Source organism: Chiroxiphia lanceolata, chromosome 7, assembly GCF_009829145.1.
Source record: "Chiroxiphia lanceolata isolate bChiLan1 chromosome 7, bChiLan1.pri, whole genome shotgun sequence".
Taxonomy (NCBI): Eukaryota; Metazoa; Chordata; class Aves; order Passeriformes; family Pipridae; genus Chiroxiphia; species Chiroxiphia lanceolata.
The window spans coordinates 29,632,647-29,652,286 of NC_045643.1; the positions used below are offsets into that span (position 1 = coordinate 29,632,647).

The 19,640-nt window shown below is 40.7% G+C and overlaps 1 protein-coding gene across 2 annotated transcripts in view; it reads left to right on the forward strand.

Moving 5' to 3' along the window:
* KALRN (kalirin RhoGEF kinase) overlaps window positions 1-19,640 on the forward strand; it is a 506,307-nt gene that overhangs the window by 293,076 nt on the left and 193,591 nt on the right. For both annotated transcript variants that reach the window (XM_032693924.1, XM_032693926.1), the window contains exons 12-13: window positions 2,795-2,986; window positions 17,679-17,848. In XM_032693924.1, the coding sequence (XP_032549815.1) occupies window positions 2,795-2,986; window positions 17,679-17,848 (362 nt within the window). The remainder of the gene's footprint in view (window positions 1-2,794; window positions 2,987-17,678; window positions 17,849-19,640) is intronic.

Here is a 19,640-nt window from a genome sequence, read left to right on the forward strand (position 1 = left end):
ACTTCTTTCATGAGTACAACAAACTGGAGTTCAAGGCGAGTGTGGTTAACTCCCAAATGTGGCTGTTTATCTGAAATGTATCTATGACTCTTAAATTTGCAGCAATGAGCTGGAAATGTCTCAGCACCAGGCCTTCCTTCTAGAATGGCAGGGATAAAACCATTAGTGGTTTTTTCTGTCATAAACGGCACCTGTTTTTAAACTCCAGACATTTACCTGTGAACTCAGCAGACAAAGACAGAAAAAGAATAGAACAAAAATTTTTCCATACTTAAAATGCACTGTGTTCAAGCTTTCTGTGCATGACACACTTATGCAACCATGTCCAAAATTATGTATGAATGCTTCAGGGAAGCATCCCTGTATACTGACAGTGCCTGTCACAGCCCAGGGAAAACACTGTGTGTGGCTCCCTCCACTGTGTGTGGCTCCCTCCAGCCTCCTTGCAGAAAATCCCCTTTGCCTTTGGAGAGCCTTGTTCTATGCAAAGGGGCTTCTGCAGGACAACTGCATCTTTTGTTGCCTGTGCAGTGTGGCCAGAGCCTTTGTTGAGGCCAGTCTGCACTCTTTTTTCCCCACATTCTAGGGTTCATCCTCTACCCCTTTCGCCAGTGTATTTATATGTATATATGTATTTATATAGTATCAGTGCACTCCCCTTATCCACATGTAATTTGATGGAGCACGTGTTGGAGACAGTAAACTTGTAATGATTTTCAGCAGAGATGGACATAAGTGTATTAGGGACAAATGCAACGAAGCTGTATTCATACTGTATTTCAACAAAGGTGTTCTGTGTCCCAAATATGTGCATAAGGAGAGACTGAAGGCATTTAAAAGTATACTAAATAATGTGTATAAAAGCAGAAACAGTCTTCTACTCAGGGAGCTGGATTGGTGTTTGAGCTGTTGTAGTGGTAATGTGTGAAAAACCCTAGTGTACTAGACTTTGAAAAATAGTGCTAACTTTGGCATTTGCTCCAAATACTATTGGAAGAGGATCATTCGGAAAGGATGTTGTTAAGTGAAACTGGACCCTAAGTCAGATCACATTATATGGAACATTTTTTACAAACTCTCATCTAAAGAGATTTCCAAGACATGACTATTAAAACATAACATTTTGCTGCTGTTAACAGCCTAACCTTTATAGGAGTAGCCTGAAAGTGAGGGAATAAAAAATTTACTATTGGTAACAAAACTGCCTCAAATATGTTCTTCACAGTCCAAAAGGAGAAATGCAAATACTGTATATTTATAGTCAGCCCTCAGAAACTGGGAAAATGAACAGTGAATGAGCTGTTTTCTTTCTTCTTTTTATAACTGGAGATATTTTCCCCCATTAAACACTTGGAGGTCAGTGCTCCATTTTTGTATTGAATATTTGCTTAAACAACAACTGTTGACTGCAGCAGGATGTTATGTAAGTAGGAACAACATGACTTGATTCATGGCTTTAATGTTTGACACTGTTCCTTTAATGCTCAGCAGTACATGTGTGTCCACAGTGTTCAAAGGTAGTTTGTGTATATGCATCAGTTGAATACATTTTTAAACTAAAGAGGATTTTGAAAAGGAAAGTGCTACAGTTCTGCTTCTATTGATGAGGAGATTAAAATTCCCAGTGGGAGCAGCCTTAGGCCAATGCTGAGCGTTTGTGAAGAACTGCCTGGTATTGGAAACGCTTTTAAGCTGATATCACTGTCTCTCCTTATTTTTGTTAAGTGTTAAATACCACAGAGCTAGTGGCCTCATCTTGAGTGAAGAAAGCCTTTCTATGACAGCAAGGGCTGGCTATGTTTAGTTTGCTGAACACAGCTGACTGAACCATAACTCCATAGATATGGAGAAGATGACTGCACTCCCTGTCCGTTTCTGCCGTTATTTATGAGACTCTCTGATGTATTAGTTGAGTGGTGTTTTCCATAAACATGAAAGTAGGAGAGAAAGGATGGGTAGGTAGTTTGAAACTTGAGGTAAGTTTGGTGGAATTCCCCTCTGTTCCTTGACAGTCTTGCGTGTCTTAGGTATATCACTTCACTTACGTGTTCTTCAGTTCCCTCTCTGTTAAGTAGGAGTAATACATCTCATACAGCAAAGTCCATGGCTATGGGGTAAATTTGTTCAGGATGGTGCAGTGATCAAATTCTTATGTAATGCAGGACAAGTAAGTGCCTCAGACAAACTGGAAATGAGCATTACACACTGGCAGCTGCAAGCTAATCACACAGACTTACTCCATTTAGAAATGTGATGCAGACCAGGAAAAAAGTAGAAGGGGCTTGAAGACATGGTCGTCTCAAGGTATCTCACAAAAGCCAGTGGAAGGCAAATATTTCTTGGGGCTGAGACATCTCTGGCTAACACAATTACATGCTGTAATGTGAGAGCTGCTGGGAGGCCATTGCAATGAGCTGGAAGCTGAGTGTCACATGAGGCACTGTAGGCTTCTGAGGTGGTCAGCCCCATTTGCTTCATTACATTATCTTTGAGAAATGGCAGGGAACTTGGAAATAAACAAGTGGGCAGCCCTGTTGCTGTGTCTGGCAGTATTGAGCTGCAGTGGTGTGTTTCAAATAAGAAACTATTTCATGTGTACTCAGAGATTAGTCTATGGAGCTTTATATGTTCTCCTTTCACAGATGGCAGTGCCAGTAGGAAATATTACTATTGTTTTAAAACTCTGGTAATCACTTGCTTTCGTGCCTTTGAAAGTATAAACAGCCTCTTTTCAGGGGTTTACGTGCCACAGTTGTATTACTCATACTGTGTTTCTTGCTTTGTTTGCCGGTAGAATACATACACCAATGCAGACAAGCTTTTGGAGGCTGCAGAGCAGTTGGCTCAGACTGGGGAATGTGACCCTGAAGAGATCTATAAAGCAGCCCGGCATCTGGAAGTACGGATTCAGGATTTTGTCCGGAGGGTGGAACAGAGGAAACTTCTCTTGGACATGTCAGTCTCCTTCCATACCCACACCAAAGAGGTAAGATGTGCATGAGGGAATTTTGCTGTGTGTTGTAGGGTGCTGCAAGAGGCTGACTTTGAAAACTCAGGTCACAGAGAAAAGACATCTTCACCAGACAGGGCTGATATTATCTAGTTCATTTCATGCAGATGACTAACTCTTGTAACGAGGAAATAAAATGTGAATTAAACATGAGTGTTAAACTAAAATACAGGGGCAGCAAATCAAGTAGTACTTAGTTCATGACTAGAATGTATTGTTAGAAAGCAAGAATTCTCTTGTAAGAACATGAGTTGATATTAACACATTAGGTATCAGCATGCCAGTAGTGTGATACGTATCCTCAGAGGGATTCCATTTGAATGTAATGTTAATTAATTTAGCCATTATTATTATGTGTTACTGGAAATCTTGCATTATTTAATGAGTTAGACTTCACTTTTCAAAATAACTCTTAAAGAGCAAATAGTCACATACTGAAACAGTGAATCAGTGGGGACCTGAATAAATGCTGTTTAGTGTAATTGAGAAATATCCAGAGATAAGGCTGTCTTGCCAGAGATACAGTGGACAGGACATCAAATGGGAGGCCACTGGGGATGTAATTAAAGCATACTTCAAATTTTTCTGCAGGCCAGAGGCCATTCAGTGGTGAGTGACTTTTACAAATAGGGTTTCTGCTGAGAGAGAGATGGAATTAGTCAAGATGGTTGTTTTCATGCTCTGCAGCATCTGTTTGCAAAAGCACTCTTGATCATGCCTGTGTTTGTTGATGTACATGTTACAAACCAGTTGTGTATAGCAGGCTTCAGTGTGTTGGGGAGCCTCCTGAAGTAGAAGGTGTGTGCACATGTTCATATTTACGTATGTGGAAGATGGACTTACAGCACGTCTGCTATAGCTGTTGGTACACGAAGGTTTTTCTTTTACATTCTTCTTCTGCAATATACTAAAATATAGTTAACTTTCAACTTGTGAGTACTGCTGTTATTTCCAAAGTAGCTCAAATGCTTGCAGCTATGCTGGTTTGCCACTGGGGAAACTTAATTGGTTATTTCCTCAGTAAAAATTATTTAACAGTTTCCTACTGTGATTAACCTTGCTTCACCTATGCAGGTGATGAGTAGTCAAAAACAAAAGATAGGCATGACTCTAGGAAGTTTTTGGTGTAAATAATATGTGTTCTATCATCAAAATTTCTCCTGATAATTACTGGTACTATATAGCCTAATTTGGGTTTGGGAAATAGAGCTTCGCTACATTAAGGGTTTGGGATTGCAGTGCATTATACTCACTCCTGTCTGTCTTCAACAAGAAGGGAGTTTGCCTGCTCCAAACACCTGGTTTTAATGAGCTCTGTTTTGGTGAATAGAAAAGCAGATGTATAAAAATGAACATTTTTTGAAAATTGTTTTAAAAGCCAGTCTTTTGTGATAGCATCAATGTTGTTTCATAGATGTTGAGAGTAAATGCTAAATCTCTGCCTCATAAGCATTTACCCATGGGACAGATTGGTGCTGTGATGCCTTTTTGGAAAGTTCAGTAATTACTTCATGTCACTTTTAAGGAGATCCAGAGTGGACAAACTCTGGGTGCCTCTCTCCTATAAAGGTCCCTTGCAACCCAAACTATTCTGTGGTTCTATAATTCTCTCTCCGGAGGGCCAGTCAAGGGAGCTGTAGCATAAAACTGGGACATCAGCAAAGTCAGGGTGGACACAGGAATCCACGTCCATCAGAATGAATGAAAGCCATTGGGTTGGGTTGCTGAAGTTATTGCAGTCTCAAACAGTTCCCCAAAATCTGAGGATGCCCAGTAGCTCTGCAAGAAGAAGGAAGTTTTTGTTTACTTATTTCTGTGTTACTTCATTCCTGTGGGGACCAAACACTGATTTTCTGAAGGTTCAATGAATTTCACTGTGTGTCACTACCTGCTTCCTTCAGGGACATATTTCTGCACTGGTGGGAGTCACGCAACTCAATACCTCATTTCTTTTGCCAAAAATAACAAGTGAGGAAATTGCTGTGGTTTTAGTGTTTGTCTGCCAGTCGTAGGGATCCCCACAGACACAGTGAAGTAACAGCATCCTGCCAGGGATGAAGTGGTACAAAGGGCAAAGCATTACAACAAGAGAGCCTTAGCACATGTTTGGATCTGTATTTGCCTTTTTATGCTATAAATAGATGGGCTCAAGTAGAAATGACGTGTTGCTTGGCCTTGCTTGGCTCTTCATCTACATTGTGAAATATACATGAGTATACCATGTATACATACCAATGTAATTGTCATTCTTCAATACTAATAAAAAACAGATACACATTTAAATAATAACAGATAGAGGGAGGCCCTGCAGACAGACCTCAGCAAATTAGAGAACTGAGCAATCAGCAATTGTATGAAGTTCAACAAGGGGAAGTGACGGATTCTGCATCTAGGATGGGACAACCCTGGATATACGTACAGACTGGGAATGAGATGCTGTAAAACAGTGCCAGGAAAGGAACCTGGGGTCCTGGTCGATGGCAAGTTGAATCTGAGTCAGCAGTGCCCTGGCAGCCAGGAGAGCCAACCGTGTCCTGGGGGGCATGAGGCAAAGCATCGCGAGCTGGTCAAGAGAGGGGATTGTCCTGCTCTACTCTGCACTGGGGCAACCTCACCTTGAGTATTGTGTGCAGTTTGGGGCAGAACAATATAGGAAAGATATTAAGTCATTGGAAAGTGTCCAAAGGAGGGCCGTGAAGATGGTGAAGGGCCTTGAGGGGAAGCCATATGAGGAGTGACTGAGGTTGCTTGGTCTGTTCAGCCTGGAGAAGAGGAGGCTGAGGGGAGACCTCATTGCAGTTACAGCTTCCTCAGAAAGGGAAGAGGAGGGACAGGCACTGATCTCTGCTCTGCGGTGACCAGTGACAGAACCCAAGAAAAGGGCCTCAAGTTGTGCCAGGGTAGGTTTAGGTTGGATATTAGGAAAAGTCTTTTCACCCAGAGGGTGGTTGGGGGCTGGAACAGCTCCCTGGGGAAGTGGTCACAGCACCAAGCCTGACAGAGTTCAAGAGGCGTTTGGATGATACTCTTGGGCACATGGTGTGGCTCTTGGGGATGGGTTAAGGGTTGGACTAGATGATCCTTTTGAGTCCTTTCCAACTCAGCATATTCTGTGATTATGGTTTTTTGGCCCTAATGCAGGGAACTATGGCCTAGATGTATTTTTCATCTAAGTTTCACAAATTCTCATTTTTTTTAATGTTTTATTATTATATTGAGACAAAACTGGTTAAAGGGAGAATTAAGTAGAAAGAATTTGTCTTACTGACACTGTTTTTATGGAAGTATTCTAAATATCTTCCTACAATGAACTGTTTCTTCTGACAGTCTTCCTATCACAGATGAATTGTGTTTCTGATGTGGTAATTCCCAGGTGTGGATGAATTCATTGGTTGTGAACTTCTCACTGCTTCACCTGTACTCTGCCCAGCTCTTCATCTCTACATGAGGCTGCTCAGATTCCCAGCACCTGAGAAACTCTTTAACAGCTCCTGTTTTTGAAAAGTGATTTTGTCAAAGAAATGTTTCCTTTTGTAGTCTGTCTTCCTAGAATTTCTTCACCATTAGAGAGTCATTTAAATGCAGATATCCCACGGGCAATGAAAGTTAAGCATGTTTTTTTTATAGTACAGTGGACTTGAATCACTGCTCAGTTCATATAAAAGCATTATAAGAGCATTCCTTCTGTTAAACACTTACTTATACAGTTGAAGGAATATGAAAAATAAAGTCAGTTAAGCATAACAATAATTTTGATTTTTTTTTTAAGTGACCTTACTTAAATGCAATAGGCTGAAACAAGGACTTTCTGGTATGGTAATAACATTTTAGAGGCATAAATTTAGAGCAGTTCCCTAAGTGATTGCTAGTGTCATAACTCATGAGTGATGTAGTTATCCTACTACCATGCCTATAAAAGAGTTTTTGTGTGTCCCACTGTCCTACAGTATTCATTATGCTCTTTTAGCCTGTAGTCAATATTTTCATGCCCTTTTAGACCAAGGTATTCCTGATGGTACCCACAGAAACCTGATACCTTGGGGATCAAATCCAATTATCTGGATGGCAGGGTAAAGTTATAAATTATTATCACTGGCATAAATGCATTCAACAATCTTGTACCTGAATAATTTCTCTCAGGATTCAGTGTGATTGAATTCAGGTTTTACATCAGATCTGAATAAATTATTGGCAGGATTGTCAGATCTTACACTTTTATCACAAATCTCATGATAGTTGATGTTTTTCTGTGAGCTTTCAGCTGCTATGATCAAATGATGATACAGGGTTCTTGGCTGGCATTTGATTTTGTTTAAAAGAAAATAGTTTTTGAGCCTCTTGGAGAAGAGGTTGCAGATGTGATGAAATCACACCCTGAAGACTCAAAAACCTCAAGGTAAATAATAAAAACATCTTGTAATTCATTGTCTGAATCTTAATAATTTAGTGTCTCACAATTTTATACTTAAGATTCTGAAGTGTACTTTACAATTCCAAGTATTAGAATGTAGACAGGAAAGAAGACTGTCACCATTTCCATATCATTAAAAACTTTTAAAATACTCTTGCTAATTAAATGATGATTTAAGTTTGTTGTGTTACTTGTTGTATTGGCTGATAATGCAGTTGCTAATTTAAGAAGAAGAAGGAACTTCACTGAATTTGAATCCTTCTACAGCATATTGGCCTTAACTGAACTACAAAGCAGTTCTACAGTTGTTTCATAGCTCTTTGGGGCATGAAGAGCATGTTCTACCACTTCTAGGCTTCTTGTTTCTCCGTGGGCTTCAGATTTCCACTTCTGTGTTGAGTCCAGCAGGAAAAAGCCCGAGAGGCAGAGTAGTGTGGTTTCAGGTCATGTGCCCTGTGTTTTGTTGGCCCTCAGTGGGTCAGAAGAGCAGTAGGATGAGGTGCTCAGGGCTTCCAGCTCCATGTGGAGCCTGCCAGGTCTACCTGGCTCACAGAACAGGAGGATGAGTATGCTCAGAAAATATTTTATGTTGAGAACAATGAACTGCCAGACTCTTAACAGGTTCTTACTGTGCAAACTGGAACTTGGCAGAGGTCTTCTGAGTGACCAAATTTGGGAAAATTTTCACAGGGATGATGTAATGTATATTCTTGACATTAAGGCTAAACCCTGCAAAATTTCAAACCCTTGCTTAAAAGCATGGAGGGTCTGGAGCATCTCATTTGAGCAGAAATAAGACTCCTCTTCTAACACAGGCAAAATAACTTCTTTTTCCTCTTCCTCTCATTCTGGACCTTTTACCTCAAAATCCATCAAGTTGTACCTTAGGCAGATACCTGGTATGGAAAGTTTCACTCCGAACAGCTTATCTGATAAGACCATGAGAAACTGAGAGCAAAGTCCTGGACCATTAAGTGTCAGACAGCTTCCTATACTATAACCTAAATTATTTGTGGTCAGCAGGTCACCTTGGTCACTCCACAGAGATCAGTGGGGTTACTGAAGTGAGTAATGGAGTGGGTCTGCCCTGGCAGTCAGGAACAGTAACAGCATTTTATTGCAGGCACTGCTAACTTTATTTTACTTGGTAACCAAGACCTGTGAAATTAAATTCTCTCTACTTCAGTTGAATATTATGATTAGGACATTATTTCAGTGTAGATCACTAATTTTGACAGGGCTTGTCCCTCACTTTCAGGCAGAGGTAGCAGAAAGCTCACGGGGCTAAGGTCGGCTGCTGTTGACTCTCCTCAGAAGAGTTGACAGAATGTATCAAAGTTAATCATGGAGCAAACATGACAGTGGTTCTGGGATATATAGTGTAATCCTGTCATTCATTGTAAATTGACCCAGGATTCAAAGTTAATGTTACTGTTGTTTGACTTTTACTGCTAATATTGACTTTTTTTTCAGAGCAATCGCCCATTCCATAATAGAGATTTGTGGTGCAGGGCACACTCAGTTTAGCAACTCCACTTCCTGGCAACTTCTGAAAGTTTTGGAAAAGTCTTGTTCTCTGAGCATGTCTACCACAAAGTATTTGTCTTACGCACTTACACACTACTCTTGTCCTGAACAGCACTTTTGTTCCTTTTCTTGTATTATGTCCAAATTTAAAAAACAAGGAAAAGATGAAAAATTGAAATGACCCAGACTGTCTCTGTGCACATAAAATAATCACTGAGTGGCCATTTCACATCCCAGCACTTTACAGTGTTAGAATGAAGCACTATGTGCCTTATTCAAAAGCTAGAAATTTTGTCCTTCATTGGCATAACTTTACATTAACATGCAAACTCAAACTTTGAAAGTATCTCTCACTGCAGGGCTGTGAAACCTCAAATCTTAGACTTATGCCTTTTATAAGCATGAACATTATTTTTTTCTGGGAGCTGAATCTGTGTAGTTTGATTAGGAGAGTATTATAAGCATAGAAATCACAAGACAGGAGGATGAAAAGAAAAAAACAAATGCTTTTATAAGGGATTAAGATTGAGTACACCCTATGTAAGTTCACAGACCACCAAGTTGGGTGGGAGTGTTGATCTGCTGGAGGAAGGCTCTGCAAAGGGATCTGGAGAGACTGAATTGGTGGGCTGAGGCCAGTTTTGTAAGGTTCAATAAATCGAAGTGCCAGGTCCTGCACTTGGGTCACAACAACTTCATGGAGTGCTACAGGCTGGGGCTGGAAAGTTTCCCCATGGACAAGGACCTGGGGGTGATGGCTGACTGTGGCTGAACATGAGCCAGAGTGTACCCAGGTGGGTAGGAAGGCCAGTGGCATCCTGGCTCGGATCAGTAATAGTGTGGCCATAGGACCAGGGCAGTGACCACCCCTTGTACTTGTCTCTGAGGAGGCCACACCTTGAGTGCTGTGTCCAGTTCTGGGCCCCTCACTTCAAAAAGGTCACTGAGGTGCTGGAGTGTGTCCCACGAAGGACAATGAAGGACAACTGGTGAAGGGTCTGGAGCACAAGTCTTATGTGCAGCAGCTGAGGGAACTGGAGATGTTTAGTCTGGAGAAAAGGAGGGTCAGGGGGGACCTTATTGCTCTCTATGACTCCCTGAGGTGGCAGTGAGATGGGGGTCAGGCTCTGCTCCCAGGTAACAAGTGACAGGACGAGAGGAAATGGCCTCAAGTTGTGCCAGCAGAGATTTAGTTTGGGTATTAGGAAATTCTTTTTCACAGAAAGGGTTGTCAATCATTGGAACAGGCTGCTCAAGGAAGTGGTGGAGTCACTAACCCTAGAAGTGTTCAAAAAATATTTGGATATGGAATGTAAGGGCATGGTTTAGTGGTGAACAGGGTGGTGTGGTAGGTGGATGGTTGGACTTAATGATCTTAAAGGTCTATTCCATCCTTAATGATTCTGTGATTCTAAGTAACTGCTGGGTGTTTTGTTTAATTGGTTTTCAATTTGTTTTGTTTTGTTTTTTAAGTGCTCAGTTCCTAAACATTCTAATATTCTCATCAGAGGTGGATTTGCAGGCAGAAAGCAGAGGTAGAATTCAACTGCCAGAGCTGCACATACAGGTTACGTGTGTGCCATCCCTTGCCTGTGTGGCAGATCCCTTGGACAAGATAGATGGGTTGTGAGCTTACTGTTATCATTCTGATAATTGTGGCTATGAAAAGTGTTATTTTTTGTGTGAGATATGTGAAGAAGCAAAATAAAAGCAAATCTCTCTCCAGCTCCAGAGGATAGACTGTGGCTTTGGCCGAAATGCCAACATTCACCAGTCATTAACTTTGGTGGTTTCTTTCCAGAGTTAAATCTTGTCTGTAAAGCTACCAACAACCTGGGACTGAGGAAGCAGGACAGCTGGGCTGGTGCAGGGTGCCCTTCTTTCCTGTCCATTTGTTGCCTAAAAGCAAGTTTTTTTCATGAAGGATTAAGAAGCTAAGAATGAAAAGAGCTGTGGTATCCTGGCAGCACATCCCGCTCTTGAGCTGGGAAGTTTGAAGCACAGCCAGACCACTAGTAAATAAAATTCTGCCATCTGTGATAGGAAAAAATTGTGGGACAGAATCAAAGTAATAAGAATTAAATGCTTGTAAATGCAGCCACATAACCCAAATGTCAGGAATGCAAACCTGCTGCAGAGCAAGGGCAGGCACATGGAAGAGAAGTTTTTTCCATCTTTCTGCCATGTGCTGGCCAAAGGATTCCTATAGACTGCATCTAAGTTCACACTTTGCTAACCACATTTTTCAGGCCATTCACCAGCACTATTGCTGAATGATGGCTCCACTCAAATATTGTCAATGGCTTTTGAGGGTCCTTGCATGTGTTTTGTGTGTTATGGAGATGGGTCTCCAGCCTGTATGCCTTGTTCTCCAGATAACAGTAGTTCATGCTGCAGCTAGAAGGGAGTTTTATGAACATCTTTAAATAGGATGTGCCAACTCTCATAAAGTACCTTTTTATTAGACACATGACTGCCCGTTGTCCCGATTGCCTGAAGCTGAGGAAGATGAGCTTCCCCCAATTCCAGTGTGTGGGCTTTACCTCTGTGTACGAAGGCAACAGAGTGGGCAGCTGATGCCTGCAGTAATTTGTGTACTGAGTAAATCTGCATCAAAGCCATTCAGAGACACTCCTGTAACTCACTCATCACTTCAAAGACACGTTCTGTTGTGCCTTAAGTACACGTGTGCAATAGAGTTATGCAACAAGTTTAAAAGGGTGTCGGTGTAGTGGTTTAAGTCGATGGATCCAACAAGACTGTTTCCTTAAAGAAAGGCCCCACAGTTTGTTTAATCCTTAGCAAGTTTCAGAATGATTCAGAATTGTCACAAACGGTTTATTTATGAGATTCCTAGGACATAGTGCACAAAGTTGCAGAAAAGGCTCAAAGCAGCAGATCAGGGTAAGACTGCAAGTGGCCAGTCACTGGAAAAAGCACAGAGGAAAGAGATGGTGCAAATTCCATTTGAGAAGTAGTGAAACAGTAAAAAAGTAATGAACCGGTGAAAAATTAAAGTAGAATGTAATGGTACCTGCATTTATTTTACTAAATTGCTGATTTTGTAGTGTGGAAAGCTTCTCCAGCACCAAATTGTACTATATTACACTGGTGTAAATCTGAGTAAATCTTTGATATAGGAAGAACTTTTCTAAGCCTATTATCAGAATGATCAAGTGTAGAATTTTCTTGGTACAGTTGCTGAAGTTAATTACATCCAGATTCATAATTACAAGTAACATTAAAATTACAGTAGAAGAGGAACATGATTTTACAATTTGTGATGGTAGTAGAGGAAGCACAGAACATGTACATCTGATTCTTCAGTTATAAGCCAATTTCCCCTCCTACAGCAAACAGTCCCTGAATTACATTTACATGACCTTGAGCTGGGGATCTACACATTCCCTGATGTAAGGCTAGCTACCCAAAGCATGTTTCCCTTGAGAGGAGATTATTTTGTGCTATATCAGTCTGGTCCATGCAGGTCTTGGAAAAAGCATCAGATGTTTAGGCAGTGCAAATCCTTTTGCCACAGGCAAGGTTACTAATTAAAAAGAATCAGCATACAGAAGCACCAGATGCAGCCCAACCAAGGATGAATGTCAAGAAGTTGGCCAGGAAAAAGGAAAAAGCAAGAAAGAGGTTAGTAAGAGATCAGATTTTTCACAGAATGTTCCCTTTCTTTCCACTCGTCGTTTCTTCCCGACCAGTTTGGTGGTATCTGACGTTACTTCTCACAGCAGGGAGTCTCATCAGTTGTGTCTTACCATGGAAGTCACGTATTGTGGCATTTCATGTGTAGTGTCTGGTCATATCCCATCCTGTCACGTTTTATTATGTGTGCTGTCATTATGTGACACTTCACTGGTGGCATGTGGTCAGTTTGCAGCTCATCATTACACACATCGTTTTCTGTGTTTCTGTTGACATTTCCACAAGACCTTGAATGTGACTTTGGACAATGTTGTTGAAATACGCTTCCAATTTAAAACAACCACCAATTCTTTCAACTGAAACAGGACTGGATGCATTGTAAGTGTGACTAAACATCACCTGATGTAGGTTAATTGTAATTGTGCTGGAAAGTTTTAGCATCTCCACCATGTTGGTATGGGGAAATCAAAGCAGAACAGGCAATTTAGTAAAGGTTGTGCAGTGAAACCAGATGCAAAACAGTACTTGAACAGGTGCTTAAACATAAGCACAGACAAGTCCTGCCATAAATTACTCTGAGCTTGAGGTCTGTGTGACTTCCTAATGCATATTATGAAAAAGCTAAATGTTACTACTCGGAATAGGTTTGTGTAAGCCTGTCATAGTAGCAGAGTCAAGTAGGGTTGATGGACAACTCTCTGTGGAGCAATTCTGTTTGTGGTTTGATTGGATTTTTTTTCCTCAGCCTGCCCTTGCTTCTCTGAACAATTCATGGAGTAGCACCAAGGTCCCTGTATTTCACTGAATTCTTCTGCATTCTGCTCTAGTCTTCATTGCTGTGATGAATGTTCATTTGCTGAGGTGTCCTGAGCACCTTTTTGGGGCCTGTCCTACAATACCTGATGCTTCTCTAACATAGTGAAGGGGTAGCACATATACCGTGGAAAGTTGCTTCTTTCCATTAACATCCTTGTTTTGAATGACTGGCAAAAAATGTTGTACAATGGTAATTTTCATGGATTGAACTGTCTGGTTCTTTGCTTTGCAATGGTCTCATTACTCAGTGTTTTTAAACTGCTTTTGAGGGGAGTATAACTCATCTCTGTCGCTTACAAATAGCAGCATATAAACATTGGGTGTTTAACAGTTATTCCAATCATGCAGGCAACATTTTCTTAGCAATCCCTTTAGGTTTCAGGTTTTGTTTAAAGTAGTCCCTTACTCTAAGTCAGAAGCATTAATTTCTAAGTAACAGGCACAGATGTCCTTCAAACCTACAGTAAATGGTCTCATTAAGTACTTGAGTAAAATGAAGGGTATTGCATCAGCTAAAATAGCTGGGAATAAAGAGCTGTATTGTCTCTTGGATGGAGGGAAGCTGCCTGTGTTTTATATCCAAGAAAAATGCAGAGGTTGTTACAATGTATTAGAGGTACCAGATGCTCCCTCAAAAGAAAGAGGGGGTGTCGTTCTTCTTTTCCACTGTTCTAGGAGTCAATTATCTAGGAGATAATTAGTTTTCTTGTTTAAAGCCATGTTACCTTGATAAATAAAGCTTCAATTCTGGAGCCTCTGTGGACCTTCAGCAGGAACTTTTTAGGGTGAGGTATTTGCCTGCGACTTTTGTGTAGCTGATAATTATAACATTTTTGCATGTGGTTTGCATCAGTCATATTTGTGGTTGAATCTCTCTGATAGACATAGTTCAGGTTTTAGCACTAATGCATTAGTATCTCCATATCCAATTAATCATACCAAAGCCCAGATCAATCAAAGGAAGCACAAAAAATTATTTTTCTGTTTCTTCATTATTGTTTTCCAGGATTCTGTATTTTTGCTTTAGTACCTGTTAAATAATGCAATGTAGAAGTTATTTTCTTTTCTGGAGACATGTGTCACTGGAAAACTTAGTAAAAGTCATCACAGGTGTATGTGGAAATATTACCTTAATATTTGGAATGTTTGCATGTATCTACATATGCGCTCTGCATGGGATTAAGTTTGGAGTACGTAGGTGAACGGGACAGGTGCTCACAAATTTTGCTTGTGCTAGGAATAAAAGAAGTCAGTTTCTGCACATATGAAATAAAAGTTGTGCTGTGAAATGTGACAGATTTCAATGAAAAAGTGAAACAGTTCACTCAGTCTAGACTATCTAGCTGTTTAGAGTAGGTCACAGCATGAACTGGAAATGCACAAGGTGTCTAGTGATTTGGGGCTTTAATAGTCAGGGGTTTTTTTTTAAGTGCTTGAATAGTTGCAGTGGAATGAAACATCGAGCACTAATAGGGAGTGATTTTCCTGAGCAGTGACAACCAGGATGTGATTTCTGTTTCATGATTAACAGCCTTTCTGACTCTAGTGTTGCAGTGACAGTGGAGTTCATCTTTTCACTGCTGTGGCATTCACAAGTGGGGCTTGGTAGCAACTTATTCCAGGTGCTATTAGTTGTAGGACACAACCTGGGAGATTTTTGAATCAGGTTCCTATTGTGAATTATTCCTGAAGGATCTTCGTAATATTATTGACTGATTCTTTGTATTAGGATTTCCCAGGGATTGGTGAAGTCTAGAGGATTAAAGGCCTCTGAATCAAGGATGACCTACATTCTGATAGATTTTATTATGCAAATCCTCACAGTCAGAGGTCATTAATGGAAACATCTGAAGCTAATATGAGTTAATATATTTGAGTGCTCTCAGAAATTAATGATTGTTTTGGTTCCAGGTGAGTACAATAGAGTTTAAGTATTTTAAACTGTTTTGATTTAGAAGTGTGCTCAGAAAGTGATTTAGGATCTTAAATGTCAAAATCCTTTTGGCTGCTGGTAAAAGTTGGGTTCTGAAGACACTTTTGAAGACAGGATTTTCCACTGAAAATTGGGGGATTGGAAACTTTCTACTCTGCCCTTTCTAATGATGATTTCAAGAGATTCCTAACATTGAAGCAAGTTCTTGATTTCACTGTCATTTTTGTAAAGGAGCATTTTTTGTTATCTTAAATGGGAAAACGAGATATGACAAAGAACAGAAAGAAATTAAAAAACTGCTGGCTTTCCCACCTCGAGACAGGATGATGGTTTAAACACATAGCCATTTTTCTCTTCTGTATTTACAACGTGCTCTATTACTTGAAGATTTGCTAAGCAGAAAAAGGAATATTCCTGAACAACCTGGTCCACGTCTGTTATAGTCCAGCTGTCCCTACTGTTTGAGCGGCTGTAGGGATTGGATCAAAACCAGAAAGATTCTGAGTGTAATTCATATATAAAGGCATTAATGCATTTTCCTTTATGGTGGCTTCTCAAAGTTCAGGGCATGAATCTAAGGCCACAAATGAAAAAAACTCTCTGACTCTTTAAATGTGTTTTTGTTCTTTCATTTATTTCACAAGCCTGACTGCTTACTTATATTTCATTCTTTTGTGCTATGCCTTTTTCCTGAGAATGTGAAAATATGTAAATACATTCCTGAGCAAATACATTCCATTGCAGGCCAGTAGTAGGGCAGTCCATTATGATTACGCTACTTATGAATAAACAGAGGTGTTTACCCAAAATATTCAAAGCTGATACTGAAAATCTAAAAAGCCTTCAAATTAAGCATATGTTTTAAAACTTGTTTTTGTAAGTCTGTCAAGCAAGGAGTCAGTAACAGAGGTAGGGACAGAGCACAAGGTGTTGGGCTCTCTCTTTTCTGGTATCACGAGCAGTGCTGGCACAGGTTCTGATTTTGATTATTTTGGTTTAGGTCAGCATGATATCCTTGAAGTCCTTAGTGTGTGTATAGTGTAGCATTTGGTGACTGGCCGTAGGTGCAGACCCTGGGCTATGAGAAGCTTTGCCAGCTGGAGCCTTAGGTGTCCCTGTCCTCCTCTCGTTTTATGTGGACATGCAGAATTCTCAGTCTAAGAAGAAATGCTGTAGGATGCGGATCCAGAGCAACTCGTTTTGAACACAAATGGTTTTACCAGCTCTTTGCCACCCACACACGTCTGTCGTCCCCTTCATGTGCATCCCTAGGTCCCTCTGAGACCAACTGCTCTGCAGCTCCCTGGAATGGCAGGCAAAGCTGCCGCCAGCACCGTGTCCCTTGACATTTCCCAGTGCACTGGCGCAACGCGTTGTTTCTCACTCCCGTACTTCTCTACCACCTCGCAGCATATACCAGCAAAATGTGGGTTAATGGGGCAAGCATGGCACAGAAAACAGTCTCTGTGGTGGAGTCATTAGGATTTGCTGGCAGGCTGCCAGCTCAGTAGGTGGAATTTTACACTCACTCTTCAGAGCAAGCTTAAAGGGGAAACCTCTGTTCGCTTTAAGCCTTTACAGCCAGCGAGAGGCTGCTGGGACATGCCTGCCCCTGTCCAGACCTCTGATGAACAGCTGGCTGGAAATTCTCATCTAAGCACTTGCAAATGATTTGTTGCTGTGATTGTGGTTTTAAAATTGGTAGTCAAGACTATTTAAAATTAATGGATCTGCATGGGGTTGATTGGTGATGTTGCTGTCTCGTATGTTTGGATTTTCCCAGAGTTAAAATGCGGAGTCTGAAGTGCATTTTGAGGAGGGGGTTTAAGTGTTGGAAACAAAAAAAGAAACAAAACCCCAAACCCTGGGAAGGCATAGCTGAGCAGGCACAGCTAGACTTCAGCCAGTACCGTACATACATACCAAAGATTTTAGGTCTGTTCTGCAACAGGCTTCAGCTGCATGTAAAATTAATAGCAGCTGATAGTACTCAGCTCCTGAAAGGGTTAGGTTGTCACAGCTGTAGGAGACTGTAATTTGTTACTTGTGTAAAGAGTTAATGAGAATAATATAATTAGTTATTGTCATAGAATAAACTGAAATTCAAATTAATTTTTGAAAAAACCTACCTCATACTGTATTTATCTTACTTTCTTGCTTTAAATGGGATCAATAACAAATGTATCTTTCTGATTTTAGAAATTTTAGGTCAGTTTTCATGTGAAACATGCAGCCCTGTTTAATGCTATGGATCTGGAAATAGAGAGCAAAAGGGTTAAATCTCAATCCCTCTGTGATTTATATTTCCCTCCCCTCCTTCCCAGCTGTGGACATGGATGGAAGATCTGCAGAAGGAGCTCTTAGAGGATGTCTGTGCTGACTCTGTGGATGCGGTTCAAGAGCTTATCAAGCAGTTTCAGCAGCAACAAACAGCCACCTTGGATGCTACCCTCAACGTTATTAAAGAAGGGGAAGATCTAATCCAACAGCTCAGGTAAGCATCCACCTGGAGGACAGGTGTTGAGAAATCTGATACATGCTGTGGTTTAGAGGTGCATAAATAGGGAACTGTAAGCTAGGATTAATTGGGAGAGTTTATTAATTCTTTGATTATTTATAATTCTTCAGATTCTTTGAGTGTTTCGTTGAAACTGCAAGGAGTGATTTGTGTGGACTGATTAGAGTAGTCTGTGGATCAGCATGGGTTTTCTGTTTGACAGAGAGATTATTTATAGGCACAGTGAAGTGAATTGAAACAAATGTGTTTGAAGTGAATATTTTTAATTGGTATTTATAGAAGATTGTTAAATGGTTGTGAGCCGAGGCCTCATGATTTATATGGTTATTCCTGATTTAGGAGAAGTGTATTCCTCTTAATAAAATACACACGTGTCTAACAGTCTTCACTATTTCATTTTGCATGCAGCACCCTTCTATTTATCTTTGTCTGTGTGGGGTTTATTCATAGTGTCAAAGAGGCTCTTATACTGCTGGTTCTACTTGTGTTATGAATTAAAACAGCTCATTTTGCCTGATTTAAAATACATGAAGAAGTTGAGGTTTGGGCTTTTTTTTTTTTTTTTTTTTACTTTCTCAATCTGCAAGTATCATCACATGAATGTTTGCAGAGTAAACTTACATAGAATTTGTAATTGAGAAATCTCTCTTATTTATTCTTACAGTGGTTTACTGTGCCTTCCACTTTGTTGACAGCAGTGAGTTTTCCTGCCTTTAAGGGATGTACTGAGTGTCAAACCAAGTCCAGTGCATCACTTATTATTTAGATCTTTGTATTGTTGCAGGTTACCCTTATTTACAAGCAGACAGTGTGCATGTTCTGTATACATGAATAATATGCAAATCTCCCATGTCTTATGCATTTCACCAGAGACTGTCCCAAAGAGTTAGATCACCCTCCTCACCCTGAGCTTTCCTAATCTGATGCCTAACCTCCCACCTGAAAAGTTCAGAAAACCATGAGCCATGATAGGAAAAGCCTAAGATGCTCTAGATCAGAATGGGTAATGAAAGACTCTGGTGGAGTTCTGCTCTTAAGAGCCCTCTTAGTGTCCTTGAGCCTTCTACTACTGCATGTGCTGAGCTTTTCTTTATACTTTTTCCTGTCATTCTGGAGGCAGAGTGTTCTCCTCTGGGTCAGAAAAGAGATCTGAGAGGGCTGCTCTAGATTTTGATTGCCTTTCAGCCCTGGACAACCACATTGGAGAGCCCATGTAAATTCCTAGTCTTGCTGTATATGGCTTGCCTGCATCGCAGTGGGAGAGTGAGGGATCTGAGCTCTGGTACTGCTTGCTGAGATTAGAGTTGGAGAGGAAGGATCAGAAGCAGACATAGCTAAGTTCTATCCATCTTCACCTTTACTGATGAGAAAAGTAGAAAAGAAACATGCTGGGTTTGAAAAGTGAACTGCCAGAGGGAAGAAGTTTTAGCTAAGAATGTATGTATGGCCAGCCATAGCAGATAAATCAAAGTTCTGCATGGTAATTTCCCTTTATGCACAGGAAGTGTTTGCAAGGTTTATGGCAATTCTATGAGATCACAAAAATGGCAGTGAGGTTCTGAATTTTGGTTATTCTTCCCACCTGTTGGCATAGCATCGCTTCAGTGTGAACACACGTGAAGTACCTGAAAGGGACCTTGTATATGCTCATCATGTGTGGAGTGTGGAGTGGTTTGTGGGGTTGCAGAAAGTGTCTGTGTTCAAGCAGTCCTGGTTCTGGTTGTGGGATTGGCCTAAAGGATTTTTGCCTGCACCTGAGTCAGTAGGA